General features: G+C 45.5%; 1 protein-coding gene across 1 annotated transcript in view; it reads right to left on the reverse strand.

Moving 5' to 3' along the window:
* Window positions 1-25,437, reverse strand: part of LOC132808365 (gastrula zinc finger protein XlCGF26.1-like) — a 60,793-nt gene extending 35,356 nt beyond the window's left edge. The window contains exons 1-2 of the mRNA XM_060822113.1: window positions 25,340-25,437; window positions 9,191-10,524 (exon numbers count right to left, since the gene is read on the reverse strand). Coding sequence (XP_060678096.1) covers window positions 9,191-10,152 — 962 coding nt within the window. The 5' untranslated portion in view covers window positions 10,153-10,524; window positions 25,340-25,437. The remainder of the gene's footprint in view (window positions 1-9,190; window positions 10,525-25,339) is intronic.
* Window positions 25,438-26,133: the final 696 nt, after the last annotated feature.

Here is a 26,133-nt window from a genome sequence, read left to right on the forward strand (position 1 = left end):
AATGGCATTGTCTCATTTGAGGATGATTTGAGTCTGACCAACAAACCATTTCATGTAGTCACCCAATTTAATTAAAATTTTCTTTAACTTAATTAAATAAAATAACTCTGGCAGGCTAAGATTTGTACAATTTGTTTATAAGATTTATTGATACGTCCATTGCTCTTGATGTGGTCTCTGCCACATTGGGGAGACTGGACACCAACTTGCAGAACATTTCAGGGTACAGCTCTGGAATGCCAAAACTAAACGACCCCACCGCCTTGTGGCTGAATGCTTTAACTCCCCCTCCCAATATGTCAAGAACATGCAAGTACTCTGCTGCCACCCCCTCCAAGCTCTAGCTACCTTACGCTAGTAGAAAGAACACTTAGATTAGATTACTTACAGTGTGGAAACAGGCCCTTCGGCTCACAAGTCCACACCGACCCGCCGAAGTGCAACCCTTACCTAACACTACGGGCAATTTAGCATAGCCAATCACCTGACCCGCACATCTTTGGACTGTGGGAGGAAACCGGAGCACCCGGAGGAAACCCACACAGACACGGGGAGAACGTGTAAACTCCACACAGTCAGTCGCCTGAGTCGGGAACTGAATCCGGGTCTCAGGCACTGTGAGATAGCAGTGCTAACCACCGTGCCACCCACAATCTTGTCTTCTGCCTTGGGACCCACTAACTACATAGGATCAATGTAGATTTCACCAGTTTCCTTATTTCCCCTCCCCTCCACCTACCTCCACACCACACACCTTTTCCCAGATCCAGAGTTGAAAAATGTGGTGCTGGAAAAATGCTTAGAGGCCATACCTCTAGGAATTCCCTGGCTGTTCTCTGGCATGGCACTCACCCACAGATTCTATCAACAAACACATTGACCTGGACCCAATATACCGGCACTGCAGCGGACAGTTGGAACTGACAACCAGAAGCGGCAGAGACAAACCACTATAAATGCCGGATGAAACATCACAGAAGCGCTTCACAGGAGGCTCCCAAGCACTGAGGATGTCACCTAGACAGGGGATGAAACGTCTGCAACACAAATTCAGCTCGACGAACAGAACCACAACAACAAGCACCCGAGCTACAAATCTTCTCACAAACTTTGAATTGAGCATAGGAGTTGGGACATCCTGTTGCAACTGTCACACATGCCACACAACACAAGGTGTGGTCCTTCTCTGACTTACCATCCCTTTGAGTATTAGGGGGAAGACATCCCTTTAATTGTAACATTCAGGAAAGATGCCTTACTTCAACAAAAATGTGCTGTGCTTAGAGGGTGAAGCTCAGTCTTCATTCAGAGCAAGAGGGGAGCAGCAGTAGCTTTAGAAGCTCATGGTCCAACTTGTGCATTCAGACAATTCTGGGCAAAATCTGGGAGTGAAGCAATGTCTCCCCCTTTCCATTCCTTATCCTGGGAGGGAGAGAGAAGGGGGGGAAGCACTGTTCACTTGCAACAACGGGAGGCAGAGAGTATGAATCCAAGCAGGGAGCAGACTCTGCAAAAGTCAGTTTCAGTCGGCTTCTTCTAGAATATTGTGTGCAATTCTGGTCTCCCTCCTATAGATAGGATGTTGTGAAACTTGAAAGGATTCAGAAAAGATTCACAAGGCTGTTGCCAGGGTAAGAGGGTTTGAACCACAAGGAGAGGCTGAATAAGGTGGGGCTGTTTTCCATAGAGCATCACAGGCTGAATGTGTGTTTTTTAAAGAGGTTTATAAAAACTTGAGGGGTGTGGATGGGGTGAATAGACAAGGTCTTTTCCCTGGGATAGGGGGAGTGCAGAACTAGAGGGCATAGGTTGAGAGCAAGAGGAGAAAAATTTAAAAGGGACCTTGCAGTCAACCTTTTTTTGCACAGGGTGATGCATGTATGGAATGAGCTGCCAGAGGAAGTGGTGGAGACATCTGGATGGGTATGTGAAAAGGAAGGGTTTAGAGGGATATGGACTAAGTGATGGTAAATGGAACTAGACTAATTTTGGATATCCGGTCGGCATGGACAAGTTCGATTGAAGGATCTGTTTCTGTGTTTTATGTCTCTGACTCTATGACTGGTGAAAAGCATTAGCATTCGTCAAAACATTTATGCAACAGAAAATTATAAGAGGGTAAAGATAAGCCTCACGTCATTGATCCATGAATCCTGGTGTAATATGGATGTATTCCCAGTAATAGAGTCAGTATGGTATGGAAGGAGTCCAAAAGACGGCTTCTTTTACAAAAAGTCACACTTAAAACATAAATCTGGGAGATCCAAGATGGCGGCGACTCAGCAAGCCTGAGTTTACAGTGCTCTTCCCAAAACCTGGGTAAAGTGAGTTACTCACCCCCACCACACTTACCAAACCACCCAAAAAAATTTTCTAACCTCAATTAGCTGCTTACTATTATATTTAAGCAGTTTGATATTAAGTGGATAGTGAGTAAACCAAAGGGATCCCGCAGCTCTCAGAAAACAAAGACCCCTCCCCCACCCTCCTCTCCTCCTCCGGCTGCAGCTGATGTAAAAACAGGCCTTGAAGAGATGATTGCCAGGCTGGAAACGACACTCGTCAATTTCATTGTAGAATCCAGACAGAGATGGAACTCATTCGAAGAAAAGCTACAAAAGCACAGCCAGGCTATTGAGGAACTGCAGGGCCGAGTGGAGGGGGCGGAGCTAAAGGCCACGACCTCCGAGACTGCAGCACAAACAGCTGCAGAACAGGTGCGAGCTCTGGAGCAAAGAGTCCGGGCCTTTGAAATCTACATGGATGACCTGGATAATAGAAATCGGAGAAAGAATATCCGTCTTCTGGGCCTCCCTGAACAAGAAGAGAAGGGACAGTTAGCAGTATTTCTGGAGCGATGGCTGCCCCAGCTTTTAAACCTGGGGGCTGAAACTGATCGGGTAAGGGTGGAGTGGGCCTACCGGGTCACAGTACGCGGATCTGGCCCAAACCAGCGCCCACGCCCGGTCCTGTTCCGGCTGCAGAGTTATAGGGAGAGGCAGATACTCCTGGATCCCTCCAGAAATCTTGGAAAGGATCCTAAAGCCATGATCCATGAAGGATCCAAGATTGTTATTTCAGGACTTCTCCCCGGCTTTGGCACGAAGGAGGAAGGCGTTTGATGAGGTGAAGAAATGTCTAAGGAACTTAAATATTCAATACACCTTACGCTACCCAGCGACGTTATGCTTTAACCACGAAGGATCCGAGTATAATTTTAGATCACCAGAAGAGGCTAAGGAACTTTTAGTCTCGTTTAAATAAATCGTAAGAGACAATTTATGTTGGCTTGCCTCTTCCACACTCCGTGGGGAGAAATGGATACTTTACTCTACTTTACTTTTGCTTCTGGGAGCAGGGTTGTCTTCCCTTGCTATTTTATGTTATTATACTTAACTGTAATTTGTTGGAGTTGTAATTTTATAGTTATGTGTGTGTGTACGTGGCATTGATGCTATCAGATATACTCAGGTATGGGTGGGGAGGGGTGGGGGTGGGGCGCTCACTGTTAACTCTCGCTCAGTATTATATCTAAATCCTATTAAGGAGCGCCCGGGTCAAGGGTGGGACACTGTTTGGGAGAGGATATGGTGGACCTTTAGAAAGGAAGTAAGGCCCCCTGAGAACAAGGGGGAGGATCTCCATTCAAACATGTTTTTTTTTGTTCTTATTGTTTGGAAATAGTTTCCTTTTTATTATACTGTTATGAGTGTATTGGAGAACATTTTCTCTTGTTTGAAGGATGTAAGTGACTCAACTATACACTCTGGGTAATTGTGGATTAGATTAGTAGTTAACTGAGTTTCATTGTTTTTCTTTCTTCTTTAGTATCATTCCTTTGAATTTTGATGATTATATATTTAAGATCTATTTTTATATTAATGTTTGTGCTTGAAAGTTCTGTTTATTTTTGTAAATCTGTCAAAATATTAAATTTCTAATAAAAATATCTTTAAAAAAACTTAAATCTGAGTCTTCTGGAAATGTAAGACAACCGTGCGTTAATATAAGACAGATAAGTCTGGGGTATATGTTACATATTTGATGGAATGTTTATGGCTCTAAAAGCCTGATTTGCAGTTGTTTCAGGGCTCATAATATTGTATATCTTCACTTTTTAAAAGTTCACTTTACACTACTTCACTTTTACAAATGACCTACATTAATACCTGTTCTCACAAACCGAAAGAAATCCGAAGAGGATTGTCGCTTTTACAAAGAAAGGCATAATATAAATTAATTCATGGTAATTGCTTCTTCGCTTTAGGCCATTTCGGCTTATGAAAGGAACACTCTACTTTCAAATAGTGAGTGAAAGCTGTATCAATACAATACAGCACAGTCACAGGCCCTTCTCACTTGGTTTAGGCGCACACACACCCTCAAGCCAGTGCTCATTCTTAATCCTTACTTATTTATTGCCCATGTGTGGTTTCTATTCCTCTGTTCACCTCCCCTTCATGTGTCTATCAAGATACACCTTAAACGTTGTTCAGGTGCCTGCTTCCACTGCCTCCACTGGCAGTGCGTTTCAGAAACCCATCATCCCTCTGTGTAAATTCCCCACCCCCACCACTTCTCCCCCAAACAGGCCCCCCATCACCTTGAACTTGTGCCCTCTTTTAGTTGACCTTTCCACTTTGGAGGGAAAAAAAACGCCTCTGACTATCATAGAATCCCTCCAGCATGAAAACAGACCATTCAGCCCAACAAGTCAACATGAGCCCTCTAAAGATTAACACATAGAGAGCCGTTCCCTTACCCCGATTATCTACATTTACTCCTGACTAATGCACCGAACTTACACATCCCTGAACATTGAGGCAATTTACACACAGACAATCCAACTTAACCTGCCTCTCCCTGGACACGATGGGTAATTTAGCATTGCTAATCCAGCCCAACCTATACATGTTTGCATTGTAGGAGGAAGCCGGAGAACCCAGAGGAAGCCCACACAGACACGGGAGGTTGGGTGCAGGGACAATGTGCCAACTCCACACAGATAGTTGTCTGAGACTAAAATTGAACGCAGGTCCCTGGCACAGTGAGGCGTCAGCGCGAACCACTGAGCTACCCTGCCACCCCTGTCCAACCCATCTGTGTGTCTCATCATTTTGCCGAGGTCTCTTCTCAGCCACTGTTTTTCCAAAGAAAACAATCCAGGTTTATGCCTCCTCTGCTCGTAACGAGAGCCCTCCAGACTAGGCAATGTCCTGGTGAACCTTGTCTGTACCTCCTGCCAGAGCACCCACATCCTTCCAGTAGCACAGTGACCAGACCTGCACACAATATTCTGAATGTGGTCAGAATAAACAGCTGTAACGGAACTCTTACACTCCAGGAAGCGTGCTGTGTATTTTCTTGACCACCGTGTCCACCTGCATTACCACTTCCAAAGATCGAAATGCCCAGATCCCTCTGTATGCCAGTGCTCCTATGTGTTCTGCCATTTATCATACAATTCTTATATTTCCTTCGTCTCTATCGAGCTTCACCTTAACTGTCTTTCTCTCTTCTTTTTTTCCCCCTCCTCACCCCTCCACACATCAGCACACCATAAGACCATAGGAGCAGAAATTAGGCCATTCAGCCCATTGAGTCTACTTCGCCATTCAATCATGGCTGATACGTTTCTCAAACCCATTCTTCCCGTAATCCTTGATCCCCTTGATACTCAAGAACCTATCTACCTCAGTCTAAAATATACTCAGTAACTTGGCCTCTGCAGCCTTCTGTGGCGGTGAATTCCATAGATTCACCACACTCTGGCTGAAGAAGTTTCTCTCCCCTCTGTTCTAAAGGGTCTTCCCTTGATGCGAAAGCTGAGCCCTCAGGTTCTAGTCTCTCCGACCAATGGAAACATCTTCCCAACATCCACACCGTTCATTATTCTGTAGGTTTCAATTAGATCCCCTCTCATCCTTCTGAACTCCATGAAGTATAAACCTAGAGTCCTCTAATGTTCTTCATATCTTAAATTTTTCATTCCTGGACAATTCTTGTGAACCTCCTCTGAACATGTTCCAGGGCAACTACATCCTTCCTGAGATATGGGGCCCAAATCTACATTCAGTACTACAATTGTGGCCTGACCAGAGCCTTACAGAGCCTCAGAAGTACATCCCTGCTTTTATATTCCAGTCTGATCAAAATAAATGCCTTCATTGCATTTGCCTTCCTAACGACTGACTCAACCTGCAAGTTTACCTTGAGAGAATCCTGGAGTAGAACTCCGTAGTCTCTTTGCACATCAGATTTCTGAATTTTCTCCCCATAATCCTTCTGTTCCAGAGTAGCAGCAGAGATTTTCAGACACCTCGATTGTTTTCAGGGATACCAAAGGATCTTGGGAATTGCCAGTATCTCAGGAGGAGGCAGAGGGGAATGTGGTGTGGTCCTTTAAACTGCAGAACTTTCCAAACTCCCTGAGTCAGCAGGAACTTTTTCTGTACCAAGAAACAAAAGGGCCACTGAGAAACTGCTACATCAGAAGACCTCAGAGGCAGAAATTAGGCCATTCAGCTCATTGAGTCTGCTCCACCATTCAATCATTCTTACGTATCAAGAGTTACATGGGAGGATTGGGTTGAGAAACGTATCAGCCATGATTAAATAGTGGAGCAGACTCAATGGGCTGAATGACCTAATTTCTGCTAGTCAACCATCCCTGGGAAGAAGGACGCAAAACAACAAGATGTTTCCTGGGACAGATGAGCTAAGTGTTTAATAACCTCATGACAAAAGGACAATTAAGTTTGTCTGTGGAAGGAAGGCCCTGACGTAAAAGGGTTTTTTGGAGGAAAGGCTGTATCAAACAAACCACTAAACCTCGAGGATAAGAAGGTAAGCTACAGACCGTAGATCTCCAGAAGTTTGGGGAGGTGGTGTTAGAATCGAAAGAAGCATCACACCACAGATTTGAAAGTGAAGAATCTCCACCACAATTCAACTCCAGAATGATGCAGCAGTAGTACATGGAAGAAGAATGCTGCATTGAATCTCTGGACACTTCCAGAGTCATAAATTGTTGGTGGAAACTCAGTTAAATTCTGCCATCAATTGGGTGATAGCCAAGTTGTGAGTGAGGTTGAACTTGGTTACTTGAGGAATTTTATTTTTGGTTGCTACATACAGTAAAGTGTAAATCATTATTTCAGCAGTCAATTGTCTGCCGTTTCTGAGTTAAGAGCCAAATTAAGGTGATTCACCCACAACCACAGTGAGAGGCTGGGATTCATGTTGACTCCATTGCATTCAGCAGTACATCACGTCAATACCCTTATAAAGCAAAGGCTGACAGCACCACCTTTCTCAAACAGAAACACCCAGAGGAGCGTGTCACCCAATAATCTGTAAAATTAGCATGAAAAGTGGTGTAACCTGCTCTAGTGATAAGAATAAATACCCAACACTTTAAAATCAACAATCAGCAATTTATTTATCCAACTCTCATGATGAACAAAACTATTAACAAACTCGATACAGGCCAGGAGCAGATGGGTGGCACTAATTTAGCTGGGAATCATGGGCTAGTTGGTCTGACGGGTCTGTTTCCAGGCTGCATGACTCCAGAGCACTGAATGAATGGGGATCCATCCCAAAGATGATAAAGGTTTCAAGCACCACCTTAGGCAAATGTGTGGACTCCTTCCAGATAACTGAGGGCAGAGGGACACTGTGAGGTTCAGTAGATCAGTCAGCCAGACAGTTCTCTCCAGGAGACTTGTCTCTCAAGAAAGGAAGTGGTTTTGTGTCCCATCAGCCAGATTATCCTGTTTGGATTAGGTCCTATATTTCCAACAAAATAGGTAGACAGGGCAGTTATTAAACTTGGAAGAGTGCTGAAGACATATACAAGGATGTTACCAGGACTCAAGGGTCTGTGTAAAAGGGAGAGGTTGGACAAGCTAAGTTATTTTTATTTAGAGCATTAAAGACTGAGAGAGAGGCCCTTAGAGAAGTGAAGAGATCGAGAGAGGGTGAATGCACTCACAACTTTTACCCCAGCGTTGGGGAAGTGAGGGCTAGAGGGAATCAGTTTAAGATTAGAGGAAAAAGAATAAAAGTGCATGTGAGGGGCAACTTTTGTTTTTACGCAGACGGTGGTACACATATGGAACGACATGCCTGCGGAAGTGGTTGAGGTGGGTACATTAACAACATTTAAAAGGCATTTGGACAAATACGTGGATTGGAAAGGTATGGAAGGAAATGGGCCAAGTGCAGGGAAATGGGCTTAGTGTTGATGGACAGTTTGGTCAGCATGGACCATGTTGGGCAGAAGGGCCTGTCTCCTGCCGGAGGACTCTATGATTCGCGTCTCTTTGCCAGTCCGACAGTTTTGAGTTTCCAAATGAACATCTCACTAAATCAGGCCGAATAAAATCCAATCTCATTTGTCAACTCTGATGCAGAGGTGCTGGTGTTGAATTGGGATGGACAAGGTCAGAAGTCACACGGCACCTGATGAAGGAGCAGCACTCCTGAAAGAGCAATGCTCCTAAAGCTTGTGATTTCAAATAAACTTGTTGCACTGTAACATGGTGTTGTGTGACTTCCGACTTCTTCACCTCTGGGTTTGTCTCAAACTTGATGGGATACTTTGTCCAACTCGGCATATTTTATCAGTATCGCTTGGAGGAATTTTTAAGATTAGATTCCCTACATTATGGAAACAGGTCCTTTGGCCACACAAGTCCACACTGGCCCTCCGCAGAGTAACCCAGCCAGACCCATTCCCCTATCCCTATTCTTCTACCATTTACCCCAACTAATGCACTACACCTACACATCCCTGAACACTATGGGACAATTTAGATGGGCCAATCCATCCTAACCTGCACACCTTTAGACCAGGGGAAGGAAACCAGAGAACTCAGAGGTAACCCATACAGATGTGAGGGGGGTATCGTGAAAGCTACACACAAACTGTCAACCTGAGGATAGAATTGAACCCAGGTCAACATCATGAGGCAGTGGTACTAACCACTGAGTCACCAAGCCATCCCTGAGCCACGTAGGTGGGCTTGGTGAGTGGGTGGGGGGGGGAAAAAGAGGGTGAGTCCAGCACAAACCAACAAAAGCCCACTGCACCCACTGTCAGAATAGGCAGGAGATTCAGCTCTGGGGGTGACCCACTGCAGCATCACTGGTGGAATCTGATTGTTGGATGCACTTGTGCCCCTGCTGGTGCCTCCGCAAGTTGCAGGACAATGTGAACCTCCGCCCGCAGTCGGGGCAGGCAAACGGCCTCTCCCCGGTGTGGACCCATTGGTGGGCCAGCAGTTTGGAGGAGCGGGTGAACCCCTTCCCGCACTCGGGGCAACTGAATGGCCTTTCCCTGGTGTGGACCCGCCGGTGGGACAACAGGTCAGAGGAATTGCTGAAGGCCTTACCACACTCTGGGCAGGCGAAAGGCCTCTCCCCCATGTGGATTCGCCGATGTCTCAGCAGGTCGGAGGAATTGCTGAAGGCCTTCCCACACTCTGGACAGCTGAAGGGCCTCTCACCCGTGTGAACCCGCTGGTGGGTCAGCAGGTTGGAGGATTTACTGAAGGCCTTCCCGCACTCTGGGCAGCTGAAGGGCCTCTCCCCCGTGTGGACCTGCTGATGGGCCAGCAGGTTGGAGGAATTGCTGAAGGCCTTCCCACACTCTGGGCAGCTGAATGGCCTCTCCCCCGTGTGGACCCGCCGGTGCCTCAGCAGGTTGGAGGAGTCACTGAAGGCCTTCCCGCATTCGGGGCAGCTGAATGGCCTCTCCCCTGTGTGGACTCGCCGGTGCTTCAGCAGGTCGGAGGAATTGTTGAAGGCTTTCCCGCACTCATGGCAACTGAAGAGCCTCTCCCCTGTGTGGAATCGCTGATGGGTCTGGAGGTTGTCCATCGAAGTGAACCCTTTCCCGCACATGGAGCAGTAAAACGTCCTCTCACCAGTCTGTATATGCTGGTGGGCCAGCAGGACACAGGAGCAAGTAAAGCCCTTCGCCTGCTCGGGACAGGAGAACGGCCTCTTCCCAGTGTGATTGCACTGATGAGTCGCTAGGACAGGTGGGACACGGAAGCCCTTCCCGCAGTCACCACACTTCCATGGTTTCTCAACGGGGCGTGTTTCCTCGGGCTTCTCCATGGCTGAAGCTTCAGCTGCACACATACACACACACACACGTATACAACCCCGCAGTGAATTCCTCTTTCCACGCAGTAGAGTTGTTTCAGGCTCCACACACAGTGCGCTGCAACAGTAGGGTCTTTCAACCAGTCCCCCCTACTCAAATAGGAACCAAAAAGAAAGCTTTGCTCCTTCTCACAGAATCATAGTTGAAAATTGTTGCGGTCCTGATGGATTGAGTGACTGTTGGACATTGATGTGAAAGTGAGGACTGGAGACACTGGAGAGTCAGAGTCAAAAAATGCGTCGCTGGAAAAGTGCAGCACGGCAAGCAGCATCAGAGAAGCAGGAGAATTAACATTTTAGACATAAGCCCTTTATCTGTTGACTTTGAAACTTTTGTCTTCAGATAGTCTGTAAGAAAAGATTACAAAAGTCATTACTGCCAGTCCGGTTAAGAATGAGACATCAAGGCATTTACACTGACACCAGAGAGAAACTGAACATATAAATGTGGCAAGTGTGAGTGGCAAGCCAGAGTGATAGAGATATGTAGCACAGAAACAGACCCTTCGGTCTAATTCATCCGTGCCAACTAGATAACCAAACCTAATCTCGGCCGATTTGCCAGCATTTGGCCCATATCATCTAAACCTTTCCTAATCGTATACCCATCCAGATGCCTTTTCATGTCATAATTGTGCCAGCACTCACCACCTACTCTGACAGCTCTTCCCTTAAACACGCCACTTTCTGCATGAAAGACTTATCCCTTAGGTTCCTTTGTTAAGTTCTTTTGCTTGAGCTTCTTACACTGCAATACGTCAACTTCTGTGAACAACCAAACTTTACTTAATAAAGTACAAGCTGTGAAGAAACTCTGAACACTCTTCGTAATGCTTGTACACAACAGCACCAAAAAAACACCCTTAAACAAAGTAAAACTGAAACAGAGGCTCACAGTTGAAGTTAGAAGGGCAGAAGGAGACAGTGCTAGCAGCCTTTCTCCACACAGTCCACTGCTTAACTCACCCAAACGAGACTTCAGCTTTCAGGACTGACCACTCCCCTTTCATTGTACAGGTCACTTCTAAAACATAAAAGTTTTGGCCTCAAGTCTCATCTGTTCATATCTGACCAAAAATGCCTCCCAATACCGTTTTTCATCTCTGTACTAAACCAGTCACTTCGGAGCCTGGGTCTTTTTACCACCCCTCTGAAAAAAAACCAAGGACACAGCATCCTCGAGAAGGACCAGCTTTGTGACAGAGGGATATAGGCCAAACACTGGCAGGTGGGATTAGATTAGTTTGAGAACATAGCATGGAGTAGTTGGACTGAAGGGACTGTTTCTGTGCTGTTTGACTCGGTGACTGTTCTGAAATGGCCTGAAAACTATTTTCTTACCTTCCCCCATAAATATCCACTTCTTTGTTGTTCCAAAATCAGATGAACTCAGCCTTGAATATATTCAATGATCCTATAACTGCAGGAAGACTCCCCACTTCTGAACTCAATTCTTCTTGCTAATATACCACTTGCCTTGCTCATTGCTTGCTGCACCTATCTGACAACTGGCATTGACTGGTGTGGAAGGACGCTGAGGCCCTTTTATACACATTCCTGATGAAGGGCTCAAGCCTGTAACGCTGACTCTCCTGCTCCTCGGATGCTGCCTCATCTGCTGTGCTTTTCGAGCACCACACTTTTTGACTCTGATCTCCAACATTCGCAGTCCTCACTTTCTCCACATCCCAATAAATCACCATTTAAACGATGCATCTCCTTTCTGCTTCCACCCTCCAAGGGAATGCTATCACTTCACATCGTGGCCCTGCATTTTCCATGAGTTTGCCAACCGACACAAAGACTGGCCCAACTTTTCCAGAATCTGTCCCCTCCATAAATTGTGATTGAGCGCGAGAGATAGACACAATAGGGGGATCTCTGATTAGCGGGAGGACCACGCTCTTTCCGGTCCTCCAGGACTTCCTATTGGCCCAACAAAAAAAGACCACGCGCAGTTTCCGCGGACAGTGCGGAGCACGCACAGGTTTTGCTGACACCGGCGAACATGCGCAGTGTGTGTTGTCACCGAGGAGCACGCGCAACGTACTGTGTGAAGTTGCTGGTGTTCCTGACAGATTTTGTACCCAAATGACAATCAGAGACAAGAAAGGCTGGAGCGACGTTTTATATTTATCCTGCGGCTTGACATTTTATTCCTTTTGCATTTTATTTGACTATCCATCTTTTCCTCAGGGTAGGGGACTCCCAAACTGGAGGGCATAGGTTGAAGGTGAGAGGGGAAAGATTTAAAAGGGACCTAAGGAGTAGAAAAAAAGTGAAAGTTAATTCCCCTCAAGAAATACTCTCTCCAAACCTGCACATCTTTGGATTGTGGGAAGAAACTGGAGCACCCAAAGGAATCCCACGCAGAGAAGGTGCAAACTCCACTCAGACAGTTACCAGAGACTGGGATCAAACCCGGGTCCCTAGCGTTATAAGGCAGCAGTGCTAACCACTGAGCCTGTTCAGAAAAAGCAGTAATTGATTTATATTAGGGTGACAGGGGAAAGGATTAAAAGGGACCTAAAGGGCAACTATTTCACTCAGCAGGTGGTGCGTGGATTGAATGAGCTCCCAGAGGAAGTGGTGGAGGCTGGTACAATTACAATATTCAACAGGCATCTGGATGAGTATATGAACAGGAAGGTTTGGAGGGATATGGGTCAAGAGCTGGCAAATATGTCCTGATTAATTTAGGATATCCGATTGGCACGGAACAAACAGTTTGTTTCCATGATCCACTCCTCCATGATTCTATTTCTACATAGTCAGAACTGTTATGACACGGACTGCACTCCCCCCACTAATTTAAAACCAAAAAAAGATTTACCCCATGTGCTAATATGAAAATTCAAGAGGTAAGGAACTGTTTCCAAGTCACTATTTAAAGTTTTATTTAATGATCTAGGACACTAACTTGCAAGTGTTTAAATCTGCTGGGATTTTTCGTACTCCCAAATCTATTCAAATCTGTCTGAACCAGTTCAAATCTCGGGTGAAAGCCCCCAAATTTTACAACACTGGGTGCAATCTCCCCCACCTAATTTAAACCAGCAACATAGAGAAGGTTTAACCCTTGCAGTAATCTGTGAAAATTCAAGAACCAAGAAACTATTCCCAAAGGTCAGTATTTAAAGTTAAAATTAACAACTTTATTTCTTAAAGTCTAATGGAGAATAATTAATTAACAACTATTTACAACTCCTTTCTCTAACCTATATTCTACCTTCCCCTGTATGATACCAGTCCAATGAAAACCCCTGATTAAGATTTAGCGAAAGATTCAAACTTCAAAACCAGCCAGCTGTTAAATCTTCTCTTTGTAGATTTGCTTTCCAGGTCGGTGTCGATGTTTTTTTTCTGTGCAAACTCCTTCTCTGGACAGGTACCTCTCAGAGAGTTCTCACTAGCAGCCTACATTTGTTGGTCTTTTGGCAGTTCTCCTGCAACTGTTAAATTATTTTTTTGATTTTATACTCCAAAGCGTCAAATCATTTCATTGGTGTTAATATTAGATTAGATTAAATTCCCTACAGTGCGGAACCAGACTCTTCGGCCCAACCCTCCGAAGAGTAACCCACCCAGACCCATTTCCCTCTGACTAATGCACCTAACACTATGGGCAATTTAGCATAGCCAATTCACCTTACCTGCACATCTTTGGGCTGTGGGAGGAAACTGGAGCACCCGGAGGAAACCCATGCAGACACGAGGATTGGAATTCAGTATTTTGGGGCAAGATTTAAATCTATTAGCCAAAATTGAGTATGTTTTTGTCTCCAGGCAACCCAGCTACCTAGCTGTTCGACCAAATGTTAAATTGTTACCTTGTTCAGAACGCTTGGTGCGATTTCAGAGTTGGTGCTACTCGCTTTTCAACTCTCTTAAAAGGTAGAATACACCTCTACACCTTCCAACAGAACCAACTTTTCAAGACTAGGAATCGGCCATTCACCCCTAACAGGTGAAAGTGAGTACTGCAGATGCTGGAGATTAGAGTCAAGAGTGTGGTGCTGGAAAAGCGCAGCAGGTCAGGCAGCATCCGAGGAGCAGGAAAATTGACATTTCGGGCAAAAGCCTCATTCACCCCGAACAGCCTGTCCTCAACTGCGCATAGTTCAAAGCAAGTTTGAGAAAGAAGGCTGCAGCTTTGTCTTAATATAAAATTGAAGGTGCGTTCAAACCTTAATGCTGTTTCTGAATATATTATTTTAGCTATTCCCAATTTGAAAGATCAGTCATTTCTCATGCACACCCATCTCCCAGGCAGTGACATCACCAACCATTTTCTCTCTCTCTCTCTCTTCTGAGAAGAGCTTGATACAGCGATCAGAGAGAGCTCGAGGCATGAGAAAGTTTAGTGGGGGTTGGAAGAGAGACAGAATGGACAGGGTGACAGAGTGTGGGGGCCATTGAGAGACTGGGGGGAACAGAGGGTGGTGGGGGCAGAAAGGAAAGACTCGGGGGTCAAAGGATGGAGGAAGAGAATGAGGGAGAGAGAGAAAAAATGAGGGGCAGAGAGTTGCAGGGTGAGAGAGAATGGATGGGTGCAGTGAGTGGGGAGAGAGACAGCAGCTGCAAATGTGTTGCTGGTCAAAGCACAGCAGGTTAGGCAGCATCTCAGGAATAGAGAATTCGACGTTTCGAGCATAAGCCCTTCATCAGGAATAAGAGAGAGAGAGCCAAGCCGGCTAAGATAAAAGGTAGGGAGGAGGGACTAGGGGGAGGGGCGATGGAGGTGGGATAGGTGGAAGGAGGTCAAGGTGAGGGTGATAGGCCGGAGTGGGGTGGGGGCGGAGAGGTCAGGAAGAGGATTGCAGGTTAGGAGGGCGGTGCTGAGTTGAGGGAACCGACTGAGACAAGGTGGGGGGAGGGGAAATGAGGAAGCTGGAGAAATCTGAATTCATACCTTGTGGTTGGAGGGTTCCCAGGCGGAAGATGAGGCGCTCCTCCTCCAGCCGTCGTGTAGTTGTGTTCTGCCGGTGGAGGAGTCCAAGGACCTGCATGTCCTCGGTGGAGTGGGAGGGGGAGTTAAAGTGTTGAGCCACGGGGTGATTGGGTTGGTTGGTTCGGGCGGCCCAGAGGTGTTCTCTGAAGCGTTCCGCAAGTAAGCGGCCTGTCTCACCAATATAGAGGAGGCCACATCGGGTGCAGCGGATGCAATAGATGATGTGTGTGGAGGTACAGGTGAACTTGTGGCGGATATGGAAGGATCCCTCCACACACATCATCTATTGCAACCTCCACACACATCATCTATTGCATCCGCTGCACCCGATGTGGCCTCCTCTATATTGGTGAGACAGGCCGCTTACTTGCGGAACGCTTCAGAGAACACCTCTGGGCCGCCCGAACCAACCAACCCAATCACCCCGTGGCTCAACACTTTAACTCCCCCTCCCACTCCACCGAGGACATGCAGGTCCTTGGACTCCTCCACCGGCAGAACACAACTACACGACGGCTGGAGGAGGAGCGCCTCATCTTCCGCCTGGGAACCCTCCAACCACAAGGTATGAATTCAGATTTCTCCAGCTTCCTCATTTCCCCTCCCCCCACCTTGTCTCAGTCGGTTCCCTCAACTCAGCACCGCCCTCCTAACCTGCAATCCTCTTCCTGACCTCTCCGCCCCCACCCCACTCCGGCCTATCACCCTCACCTTGACCTCCATCCACCTATCCCACCTCCATCGCCCCTCCCCCTAGTCCCTCCTCCCTACCTTTTATCTTAGCCGGCTTGGCTCTCTCTCTCTTATTCCTGATGAAGGGCTTATGCTCGAAACGTCGAATTCTCTATTCCTGAGATGCTGCCTAACCTGCTGTGCTTTGACCAGCAACACATTTGCAGCTGTGATCTCCAGCATCTGCAGACCTCATTTTTTACTGGGAGAGAGACAGCACAATTCCCACCTTCCCCAGGACTGGGACAGTGTCCCATGAACTGGAACCTACTCCTCCCACAGCAGTCATTTCTCAATCTACATATGGCTGAAGCAGAAGAATTATATAATACCTGCAGAGCCCATTTCACCTATCAAATTCACAACGACCTTCCACACAGCATCCCACCCAGACTCATCCACTTACCCGATAGCCCTGCAGTTTCCCATGGCTAACCCACTCTAACCTGCACATCCCTGGACACTTTAGCACAGCCGATCCATCCGAACGTGCAGATCTTTGGACTGTGGGAGGAAACCGGAGCACCCAGAGGTACCCCATGCAGACAGAAGGGGGAGAACATACCAAAGTTCACACAGACAGTGACGAGAAGGTGGAATCAAATCACTTCTAACAATTCTCCCAACCTGCAAAACCCTGAACACTGTGGGTAATTTAGCAGGGCCAATCCACCCTAACCTGGGCAAAGATAAAAATCACATGACACCAGTCCAACAGGTGTATTTGGAAGCACTAGTCTTCGGAGCTCTGCTCCTTCATCAGGTGGTTGTGGAGTATAAGATCATAAGACACTGAGTTTACTGCGAAACACTACAGAGTCATGCCGCTGAAATGATACATTGAAGAAACCTGGATTCTAAAGTCTTTCATCTTTTAGAATGAGTTGCCGGTGTCATTAATATGTAAATCCCAGAACTTCTTAAAAGACACCTACTCGAGATAATTTAAGGTTTTATAAGAAAAGGTGACAACTCAACTCAGACAATGCATTAACGGTGTGAGGCCAGATTCTGTATGTATCCCAGTTTTTGAGTCAGACTGGTTCTATTTCCAAAGTGGAATTTATAAAATATTCCATGTATTGTCTGCCTGCAGATTGCATTTTGCTCAAAAAATGCACAATGTATCTACAAATACAAATTCACCCCATAGACGTGTGTGTGTGTGTGTGTGTGTGTGTGTGTGTGTGTGTGTGTATGCGCGCACACATGAGAGAGAGATAAAAAGTTTAGTTCCATACTGTATATCTCTATGTCTATTGCATAACAGATGCTTTTATTTCTGTTGATGAAAATATTGTTATAAATCATAGCTGGGTACTAATACTCAAATGTAAGGGAGAGAGAATTCTTCAATTAGGGCACTACAAGAATCCTAGCAGACCCCTATTTCTAGTTTACTTGCCAATGAACAGACACAAACACCTATTTAATTCTAATTTTTCGCCTTTTTTGTTATATTTTCTGGTATTATGATACTCAGTGTCGGGATGGTTTACAGGCTGGGAGACTGTAGGTTGGACTTTGATTGAGTGAATGTTTTATTGTTCCGGAAGGTGTCGAAGGAGGTTAAAGCTTCAGCAGAAATGAAGCACAGCTGAGAACAGACAACAACTGTGTGGGAACAGGAAGATCAACCAAGGGCAAAGAAACTAGGACCTGAAATCCGAGCTGACACCAGACTGCCCTGTGGTCAGTTCTTTGATTAGCAGTATCAACCCTCTACCTTTACCTAGCTTCCCATTTGACTTGAATGCCACATCTCCCCTCAATATTTAGGATCCAATCCTTGTCATCCTGAAGCTATGTCTCTGTAAGGAGTCTCAGATCATAATTATTCTCTTCAATGTGTGCAGTCAATTCATTCACTTTTGTTACGTTGCAGCGCTATTACGACACGGGGTAACCCCCTCTGCTAAATTAAACCAGCAATATAGAGATGATTCAGAGACGTGGGTAGAACAGGGACAAGAATGGCTGTTGCACGTTCCAGGGTTCAAATGTTTTAGTAGGATCAGACATGGGGGTAAAAAAGGGGAAGGCGTGGCATTACTTGTCAAAGATAGTATCACAGCAGTGGAATGGACGATGGAAGAGGACTTGCCATCTGAGGTAGTTTGGGCTGAGGTTAGAAATAGGAAAGGTGAGGTCACCCTGTTAGGTGTTTTCTACAGGCCTCCTAATAGTCCTAGAGAAGTAGAGGATAATATTGCGAGGATGATTCAGGAAAAGAGTGAAGGTAGCAGGGTGGTTGTTATGGGGGACTTTAACTTCCCAGATATTGACTGGGAGAGCTATAGCTCGAGTTCATTAGATGGGTCGGTGTTTGTACAATGTGTGCAGGAGGGTTTCCTGACACAATATGTCGACAGGCCAACAAGAGGGGAGGCTATATTGGATTTGGTTCTAGGTAATGAACCAGGCCAGGTGTTAGACTTGGAGGTAGGTGAGCACTTCGGGGACAGTGACCACAACTCGGTGACTTTTACTTTAGTGATGGAGAGGGATAATCGTGCGCCGCAGGGCAAGAGTTATAGCTGGGGGCAGGGAAATTATGATGCAGTGAGGCATGACTTAGGATGTGTGGATTGGAAAAACAGGCTTCAAGAGAAGAACACTAATGAGATGTGGGGATTGTTCAAGGAGCAGCTACTGCGTGTCCTTGATAGGTATGTACCAGTCAGGCATGGTGTAAAGGGCCTTGTGAGGCAGCCGTGGTTTAGTAAGGAATTGGAGTCCCTTGCGAAAAGGAAGAAGGCGGCATATGTAAAGATGAGGCGTGAAGGGTCAGTAGGGGCGATTGAGAGTTATAAGGTAGCCAGGAAGGAGCTAAAGAGGGAGCTAAGAGAAGCGAGAAGGGGACATGAAAAGTCTTTAGCTGGTAGGATTAGGGAAAACCCAAAGGCTTTCTATAGGTATGTCAAGAATAAAAGGATGACTAGGGTAGGTATCGGTCCAGTCAAGGATAGTAGTGGGAAGTTGTGTGTGGAGGCGGAGGAGATTGGAGAGACATTAAATCAGTACTTTTCATCAGTATTCACTCAGGAACAGGACACTGTTGCTGATGTGAATATGGAATCACAAATAATTAGAATGGATGCCCTGGAAATATGCAGGGAAGAGGTTTTGGGAATATTGGAAAGGATGAATATAGATAACTCTCCTGGGCCTGATGGCATTTACCCCAGGATCCTATGGGAAGCTAGGGAGGAGATAGCAGAGCCATTGGCCTGGATTTTTATGTCGTCATTGTCAACGGGAATAGTACCAGAGGACTGGAGGATAGCGAATGTGGTCCCATTGTTCAAGAAAGGGAGTAGGGATAGCCCTAGTAACTATAGGCCAGTGAGTCTGACTTCAGTGGTGGGCAAAGTCTTAGAGAGATTGGTAAGGGATAAGATTTATGAACATCTGGGTAGGAATAACGTGATCAGGGATAGCCAGCATGGTTTTGTGAAGGGCAGGTCGTGCCTCACAAACCTTATTGAGTTCTTTGAGAAGGTGACTAAGGAAGTGGACAAGGGTAAAGCAGTAGATGTTGTGTATATGGATTTTAGTAAGGCGTTCGATAAGGGTCCCCATGGTAGGCTAATGCTAAAACTACGGAGGTATGGCATTGAGGATACATTAGAGGTTTGGATTAGGAATTGGCTGGCTGGAAGGAGACAGAGGGTAGTAGTTGATGGATTATGTTCATCTTGGAGCGCAGTTACTAGCGGTGTACCACAAGGATCTGTTTTGGGACCATTGCTTTTTGTTATCTTTATAAATGATCTAGAGGAAGGACTTGAAAGCTGGGTAAGCAAGTTTGCGGATGACACAAAAGTCGGTGGAGTTGTGGATAGTGAGGAAGGAAGTGGTAGGTTACAGCGGGATATAGATACGTTGCAGAGCTGGGCGGAAATGTGGCAAATGGAATTCAATGTAGCTAAGTGCGAAGTCGTTCACTTTGGTAGGAATAACAAGATGATGGATTACTGGGCTAATGGTAGGCTACTTGGTAGTGTGGATGAGCAGAGGGATCTTGGTGTCTATGTACACAGATCTCTGAAAGTTGCCACCCAGGTAAATAGTGCTGTGAGGAAGGCATATGGTGTACTGGGCTTTATTGGCAGAGGAATTGAGTTCCGGAGTCCTGAGGTCATGTTGCAGTTGTATAAGACTCTGGTGAGGCCTCATCTGGAGTATTGTGTGCAGTTTTGGTCGCCATACTATAGGAAGGATGTGGAAGCTTTAGAACGAGTGCAGAGGAAGTTTACCAGGATGTTGCCTGGAATGGTAGGAAAATCTTATGAGGAAAGGCTGAGGCACTTGGGGCTGTTCTCATTGGAGAAGAGAAGGTTTAGGGGAGATCTGATAGAAGTGTATAAGATGATTAGGGGTTTAGATAGGGTAGATACTAAGAACCCTTTACCGCTAATGGAGTCAGGTGTTACTAGGGGACATAGCTTTAAATTAAGGGGTGGTAGGTATAGGACAGATGTTAGGGGTAGATTCTTCACACAGCGGGTTGTGAGTTCATGGAATGCCCTGCCCGTCTCAGTGGTGAACTCTCCTTCTTTATGGTCATTTAAGCGGGCATTGGATAGGCATTTGGAAGTTATTGGGCTAGTATAGGTTAGGTAGGATTCGGTCGGCGCAACATCGAGGGCCGAAGGGCCTGTACTGCGCTGTATCCTTCTATGTTCTATGATTCACCCCATGCAGTAATATGTAAAAGTTCGAGGGGCAAATAACTATCCCAAAGGTAAATATTTAAATTAAAAATTAACAACTTTATTCTTTGTGTCCAACAGAGAATATTAGAACTCACAAAAATGCCCGGTTTTATAGTCCAAAACATTGGATCATTTTATTGGTGTTAATATTATCAAAATACTTAATTCAAACTTGACTGGACTTTGGTATTTTGGGGCAAACTTTAAACGGATTGGTCGAATTTAAATTTGTTTGTGCCTCATGTCAACCCAGTTGCTCTATTTGTGTTGACCAAATATTACATTCTCATCTTGCTTAGAACATTTTATTCTGCTCAATTTTTTTACTCTCTTAAAGTTACAGTACCTCTACCCCTTCATAACAAGCACACATACAGATACTGACCTTTTAGTTTTATTGTTAGTAATCTTTTGAATCCAGTTTTAATTGCTGGTACGTTTATTCTCCTTGTTCCTTTCTATTGTTCTCTGATGTCCATTTTCCACATCACTACATTGCTTAGCTACCTTGATTTGGATTGGCCTTGCTAAATTGCCCTTGGTGCCCAGGGATGTACAGGTTAGGTGTCTTAGCCAATGGGAAATGCAGGGTTATAGTTCTGTAGTAATAGAAGCAGGAGTAGGCCATTGGGCCTGTTGAGCCTGCTTTACCATTTATTAAAATCGTGGCTGATCTATCCATCATCTCAGCTCTTCTTACTTGCATTATCCCGACCACCCTTGATTCCCTGAGGGGTGGGGGCGGGAGCAGGATGCTCTTTGGAGGGGTCAGAATGGACTTGATGGGCTGATTGGCCTGCTTCCACACTGTAGGACTTCTATGATTTACCGCAGTTGGGTTTGCCTCAGATCACAGCTCCCAGAATCTCCAACCGTCTGCAAATTGAAAGACAAGTCTCCCCCCCGCCCTCTCGTATATATATTATCTAAATGCTTAATCATTTCTAGTGAATACAGCCCACGCCTCCCGCTGCTGCCAGTAACCTTTACAATGCTGATGTAACAATGCCATTCCTGCAGTACTGTAAACCGTAAGGCTTCTAACAATACCAGTTACTCATTCACCGCTCCTGATGGACAGCATTGGAAACAAAACATCGGAGGCTGACAGAAATGAGCAGTTTAACTCAAAATTCCACCTCGCCCTTCACTGGGCACCCCAATCAGCACACTGTCCTTACTGCTGGTCAGCCTTAAAGCTCTTCACCCCCACAGTGCAATGAATTCCCACATTCCACCAAAATCCTAGAAGTACTCATGTACTCAGTTGCTGTCTCACCAATTAAATATTTCATTGTAACTTTTGCTTCCAGTAAAGGCAAAACATCTTTGAAAGTTGCTCTGAAAGTCCACTCTTCACAACAACACTTCTGCTTTCACGCAAGATGATTAAAGTCATACAGCACAGAAACACAGCCTTCGGTCCAACTCATCCTTGCTGACCAGATATCCTAAACTCATCTAATCCCATTTGCCAGCATTTGGCCTGTATCCCTCTAAATCCTTCTTATTCACATACCTACCCAGATGCCTTTTAAACGTTGTAATTGTCGCAGCCTCCGGCAGCTCACTTCAAACATGCACTACCCCGTGTGAAAAAGTTGCCCCATAGGTCCGTTTTAAATCTTTTCCCCTTTCACGTGAAACCTGTGCCCTCTAGGTTTGGAGTCGCCTACCATGGTGAAAAGATTTTGGCTATCCAACCTATCCATACCCCTTATAAACTTCTGTAAGGCCACCCATCAGCTTCCAATGCTCCAGGGAAATTATCCCTGGCGTATTCAGCATCTTCCTATCGCTCAAACCCTCCAACTCTGCCTACATCTTTGTGAATCTTTTCTGAACCCTTTTAAGTTTCACAACATTCTTTCAGAGGGCGGCAACTGGAAATGCACACAGTTTTCCAAAGTGGCCTAACATGACCTCCCAACCCCTGTAATTTTTTTTTAAATTGGGTAATGCTGCGTGATCCCCCAGTTTGTATTTTTTTCTTTTTTTATTTAAAATAAACCCCCACACTACCGCCTAACTGCGGTAGTGCTTATTTAGTGCCCAGCACCCATGGTGTGTGTGTGTGTGTGCAGGTGAGAGACACAAGGTGCACAAATCTTTATTCAATTTCCACCACCAGGAAGATAGGAAAACCCCCAGGTGACAAGTGACAAGCACTGCCCTTCAAATCAAAGGACAATGATGTGTGCAGTCTCCTGTTTATTTTTTTTTTCTTTTACTTTGGTCCAGTGACAAGCAGTGCCCTTCACAAAGGGAATCTCCTGCTTTTTTTTTCCCTTACCCCCGCACTATCACCTAACTGCGGTGTGCTTATTTTTTCAAATTTCAGATTACTACTTCCAAATTTCATCAAGGCTCATACTATGAGCCAGGTGTGAGGAGAATGTGCAAACTTCACGCAGTCAGCAACCTGAGGCGGGAATTGAACGCGGGCCTCTGGCACTGTGAGACAGCAGTGATAACCACTGTGCCACCATGCCGCCCAACCCCTGTACTCATTGCTCTGACCAATAAAGGAAAGTGTACCAAATGCCTTCTTCATTATCCTGTCTCCCTGCAATTCCACTTTCAAGGAATTATGAACCTGCGAGGACACTTTGTTAAGCAAAACTCCCCATTAACTATGTAAGTCGTGCCCTGATTTGCCTTACAAAATGTAACACCTCACATTTATCTAAATTAAACTCATTCTGCCACTCCTTCGCCCATCAGCCCATCCGATCAATTCGAATTTATATTGAACTTCGTTTCCTCTCTCATCCCCTAAAAGCTGAGACTCTCCATCCCACACACACTTCCTCCATTCTGTCTTTGCTGAACCTAATTCCTGCTGTAACTCATCCTGAAGGGTGTGGTTCATGCTGATTAACAGTCCCACACTCGGGGGAGGTGGAGATCTAATTGAAACAGACAGAATTCTGACTGGCCTGGACAGAGTTCAGGGGAAGATGTTCCTATTGGTAGGAGAGTCTAGGACCTGAGGGCACCGCATCAGAGTAAAAGGAATATCTTTTAGAACAAAGATAAGGTGAAACATTTTCAGCCGGTGAGTGGTGAATATGTGGAATTCATTGCTACAGAAGGCTGTGGAGGCCAGGTCACGGAGTAGATTTAAGATGGAGGTAGATGGTTCTTGAGTATCAAGGGGGTCGAGGGTTACAGGGAGAAAGTGGGAGAATGGGATTGAGAAACTTATCAGCCAGAACTTAATAGTGGAGCAGCCCTGATGGGCTGAGAGGCCTAATTTCTGCTCCTGTGTTTTATGGTCTCTTGCTGTCCTGGACGAGGAGTGTGCAAATTGGGAGCAGGAATAGGCCATTTAGCCTGTCGGGTTTGCACCAGCATTGAACAGATCATAAGTAGATATGATCTAAAGGGTAAAAACAAGGACTGCACATGCTGGAAACCAGAGTCTAGATTAGAGTGGTGCTGGAAAAGCACAGCAGGTCAGGCAGCTCCTCGGATGCTGCCTGACCTGCCATGAAAATACCTACATTCAGGTTAATAGGATGGATTTTTTTCCACTCGAGCAGAGGAGGATTATAAAATCGTGAGGGGTATAGATGAGGTGAATGGCCAAAATCCTTTCTCTAGGCTGGGGGTTCAAGACTATGCAGCAAATCTTGAAAGAAAGAGAGGAGAAAGATTATAAAAGGACATGAGGGTTGCCATTTATTCCCCCCCCACCCCCACCAAGAGAGTGGTTTGTGTGTGGAATGAATTTCCAGACAAAGGGGTGGATACAGATACAGTTAGAACATTTAAAGACATTTGGATTAGTACATGAATGATGAAGTTGATTTTAAATAAATGTAAAGCACTGGATTTTGGAAAAGCAAATCAGAGCAGGACTTATACACTTTATGGTAAGGTCCTGGGGAGTGTTGCTGAACAAAGAGACCTTGGAGTGCAGGTTCATAGTTCCTTGAAGGTATGCTTTCCTTTATCGGTTACAGCACTGAGTAAAGGATTTGGGAGGTAGGTCAACCTCTCAGGGGAGCCTTTTCACACAGAGTAGTGCATATATGAAATGACCAGCCAGAGGAAGTGGTGGAGACTGGTATAATTACAGAATTTAAAAAGGCATTTGGATTGGTCTATAATAAAACGGATATGGGCCCGGGGCTGGCAAATAGACTACATTAGGATAACTGGTAGGCATGGACAAATTGAACCGAAGGGTCTGTTTCTGTGCTGTACATCTCTATGACTCCAATATAAAAGATTCAGAGGGATATAGGTTAAACACAGGCAGGTGGGTCCAGTTTAGTTTGAGAACATAGTCAGCGTGGATTAGTTGGACTGAAGGGTGTGTTTCTGTAACTGATTTGTACTGGTCTTGCCTCCCCCATAACCATCACTTCTTTGTTGTTCAAAAATCAGATGAACTCAGCCTTGGATATATTCAGTTACTCCCAAACTGCAGGAAGGCGTCCCCACTTCTCAACTCAATTCTTCTTGCTAATATACCACTTGCCTTGCTCACTACTTGCTGCACTTGTCTGACAACTTACACTGTCTGGATTTGAAGGACGCAGAGGCTCCTTTGTACATCCACACATCATTTCTGATGAAAGGCTCGAACCTGAAATGTCAATTCTCCTGTATTTTCCATTGAAAAAAGACCTGGACTCACTTTCCCAGAGTCTCTCCCCTCCCTGGATTCACTCCGTTTCCCTTCAGTTCCTGCAAGTCAACAGGTGAACCCCGGAATGGAAAAGGGGTTGAGAAAAGAGCGTGCTGTACTCACAGATGTTGGAGAGAGGAAGGAAGTTGCAGTCTGGGGTGAAGCTCAATCTTCTTTCAGAGAGAGAGGAGCAGCAGCAGCAACTTCAGAAGTTCATGGTCCTACTTCCGCATCCAGACAATGGGTTTGCTGCGATTGGCAGGAGGACCAGTCTTCATCCGGTCCTCCAGAGCTTCTCATTGGTCCATCAACACAAGATCACGGAGTGTTTCCGCTTTTTGCGTGAGTATGCGTAATATTTTGCTGACACCGTGGAACATGCGCACTGGGTTGCTGACGCCGAGTAGCATGCGCAGTACGGAGATGTTGGCATTACTGACAGATTTTCAAAGATAAAAATCACACAATGCCACGTAGTCGCCCAACGGGTTTATTTGGAATCACTAGTTTTCTAAGCGCTGCTTCTTCATCGGTTGGTTGTGGAGCAGAATCATAACACACAGACTTTATAGCAACAGGATTGCAGTGTCATGGGATGGAATATTAAACAACTTCAGCTGACCTCTACCACCTTTTAGAATGACCATGTTAGTTTTGATTCCTACGTATGTAAATCCCAGAACTTTTCAAAAGTTATGTTCTCAAGATAGCTTTTAACAAAAGGTATCATCTCAATCAGATAATGCATTGAAGGTGTTAAGTTAAAGTCTGTTTGTGTCCCAATGTTAGGTCAGACGGATTCTATTTCTATCGTGGTATTACAGAATCTTACGTGTATGCGTTTTTGTGCAAAATAAAATGCGATTCTGCAAGTACAAATTCAACCCACAAACTTGCATGTGTGTGTGTGTGTGTGC

This window comes from Hemiscyllium ocellatum (assembly GCF_020745735.1).
Source record: "Hemiscyllium ocellatum isolate sHemOce1 chromosome 27 unlocalized genomic scaffold, sHemOce1.pat.X.cur. SUPER_27_unloc_5, whole genome shotgun sequence".
Lineage (NCBI taxonomy): Eukaryota > Metazoa > Chordata > Chondrichthyes > Orectolobiformes > Hemiscylliidae > Hemiscyllium > Hemiscyllium ocellatum.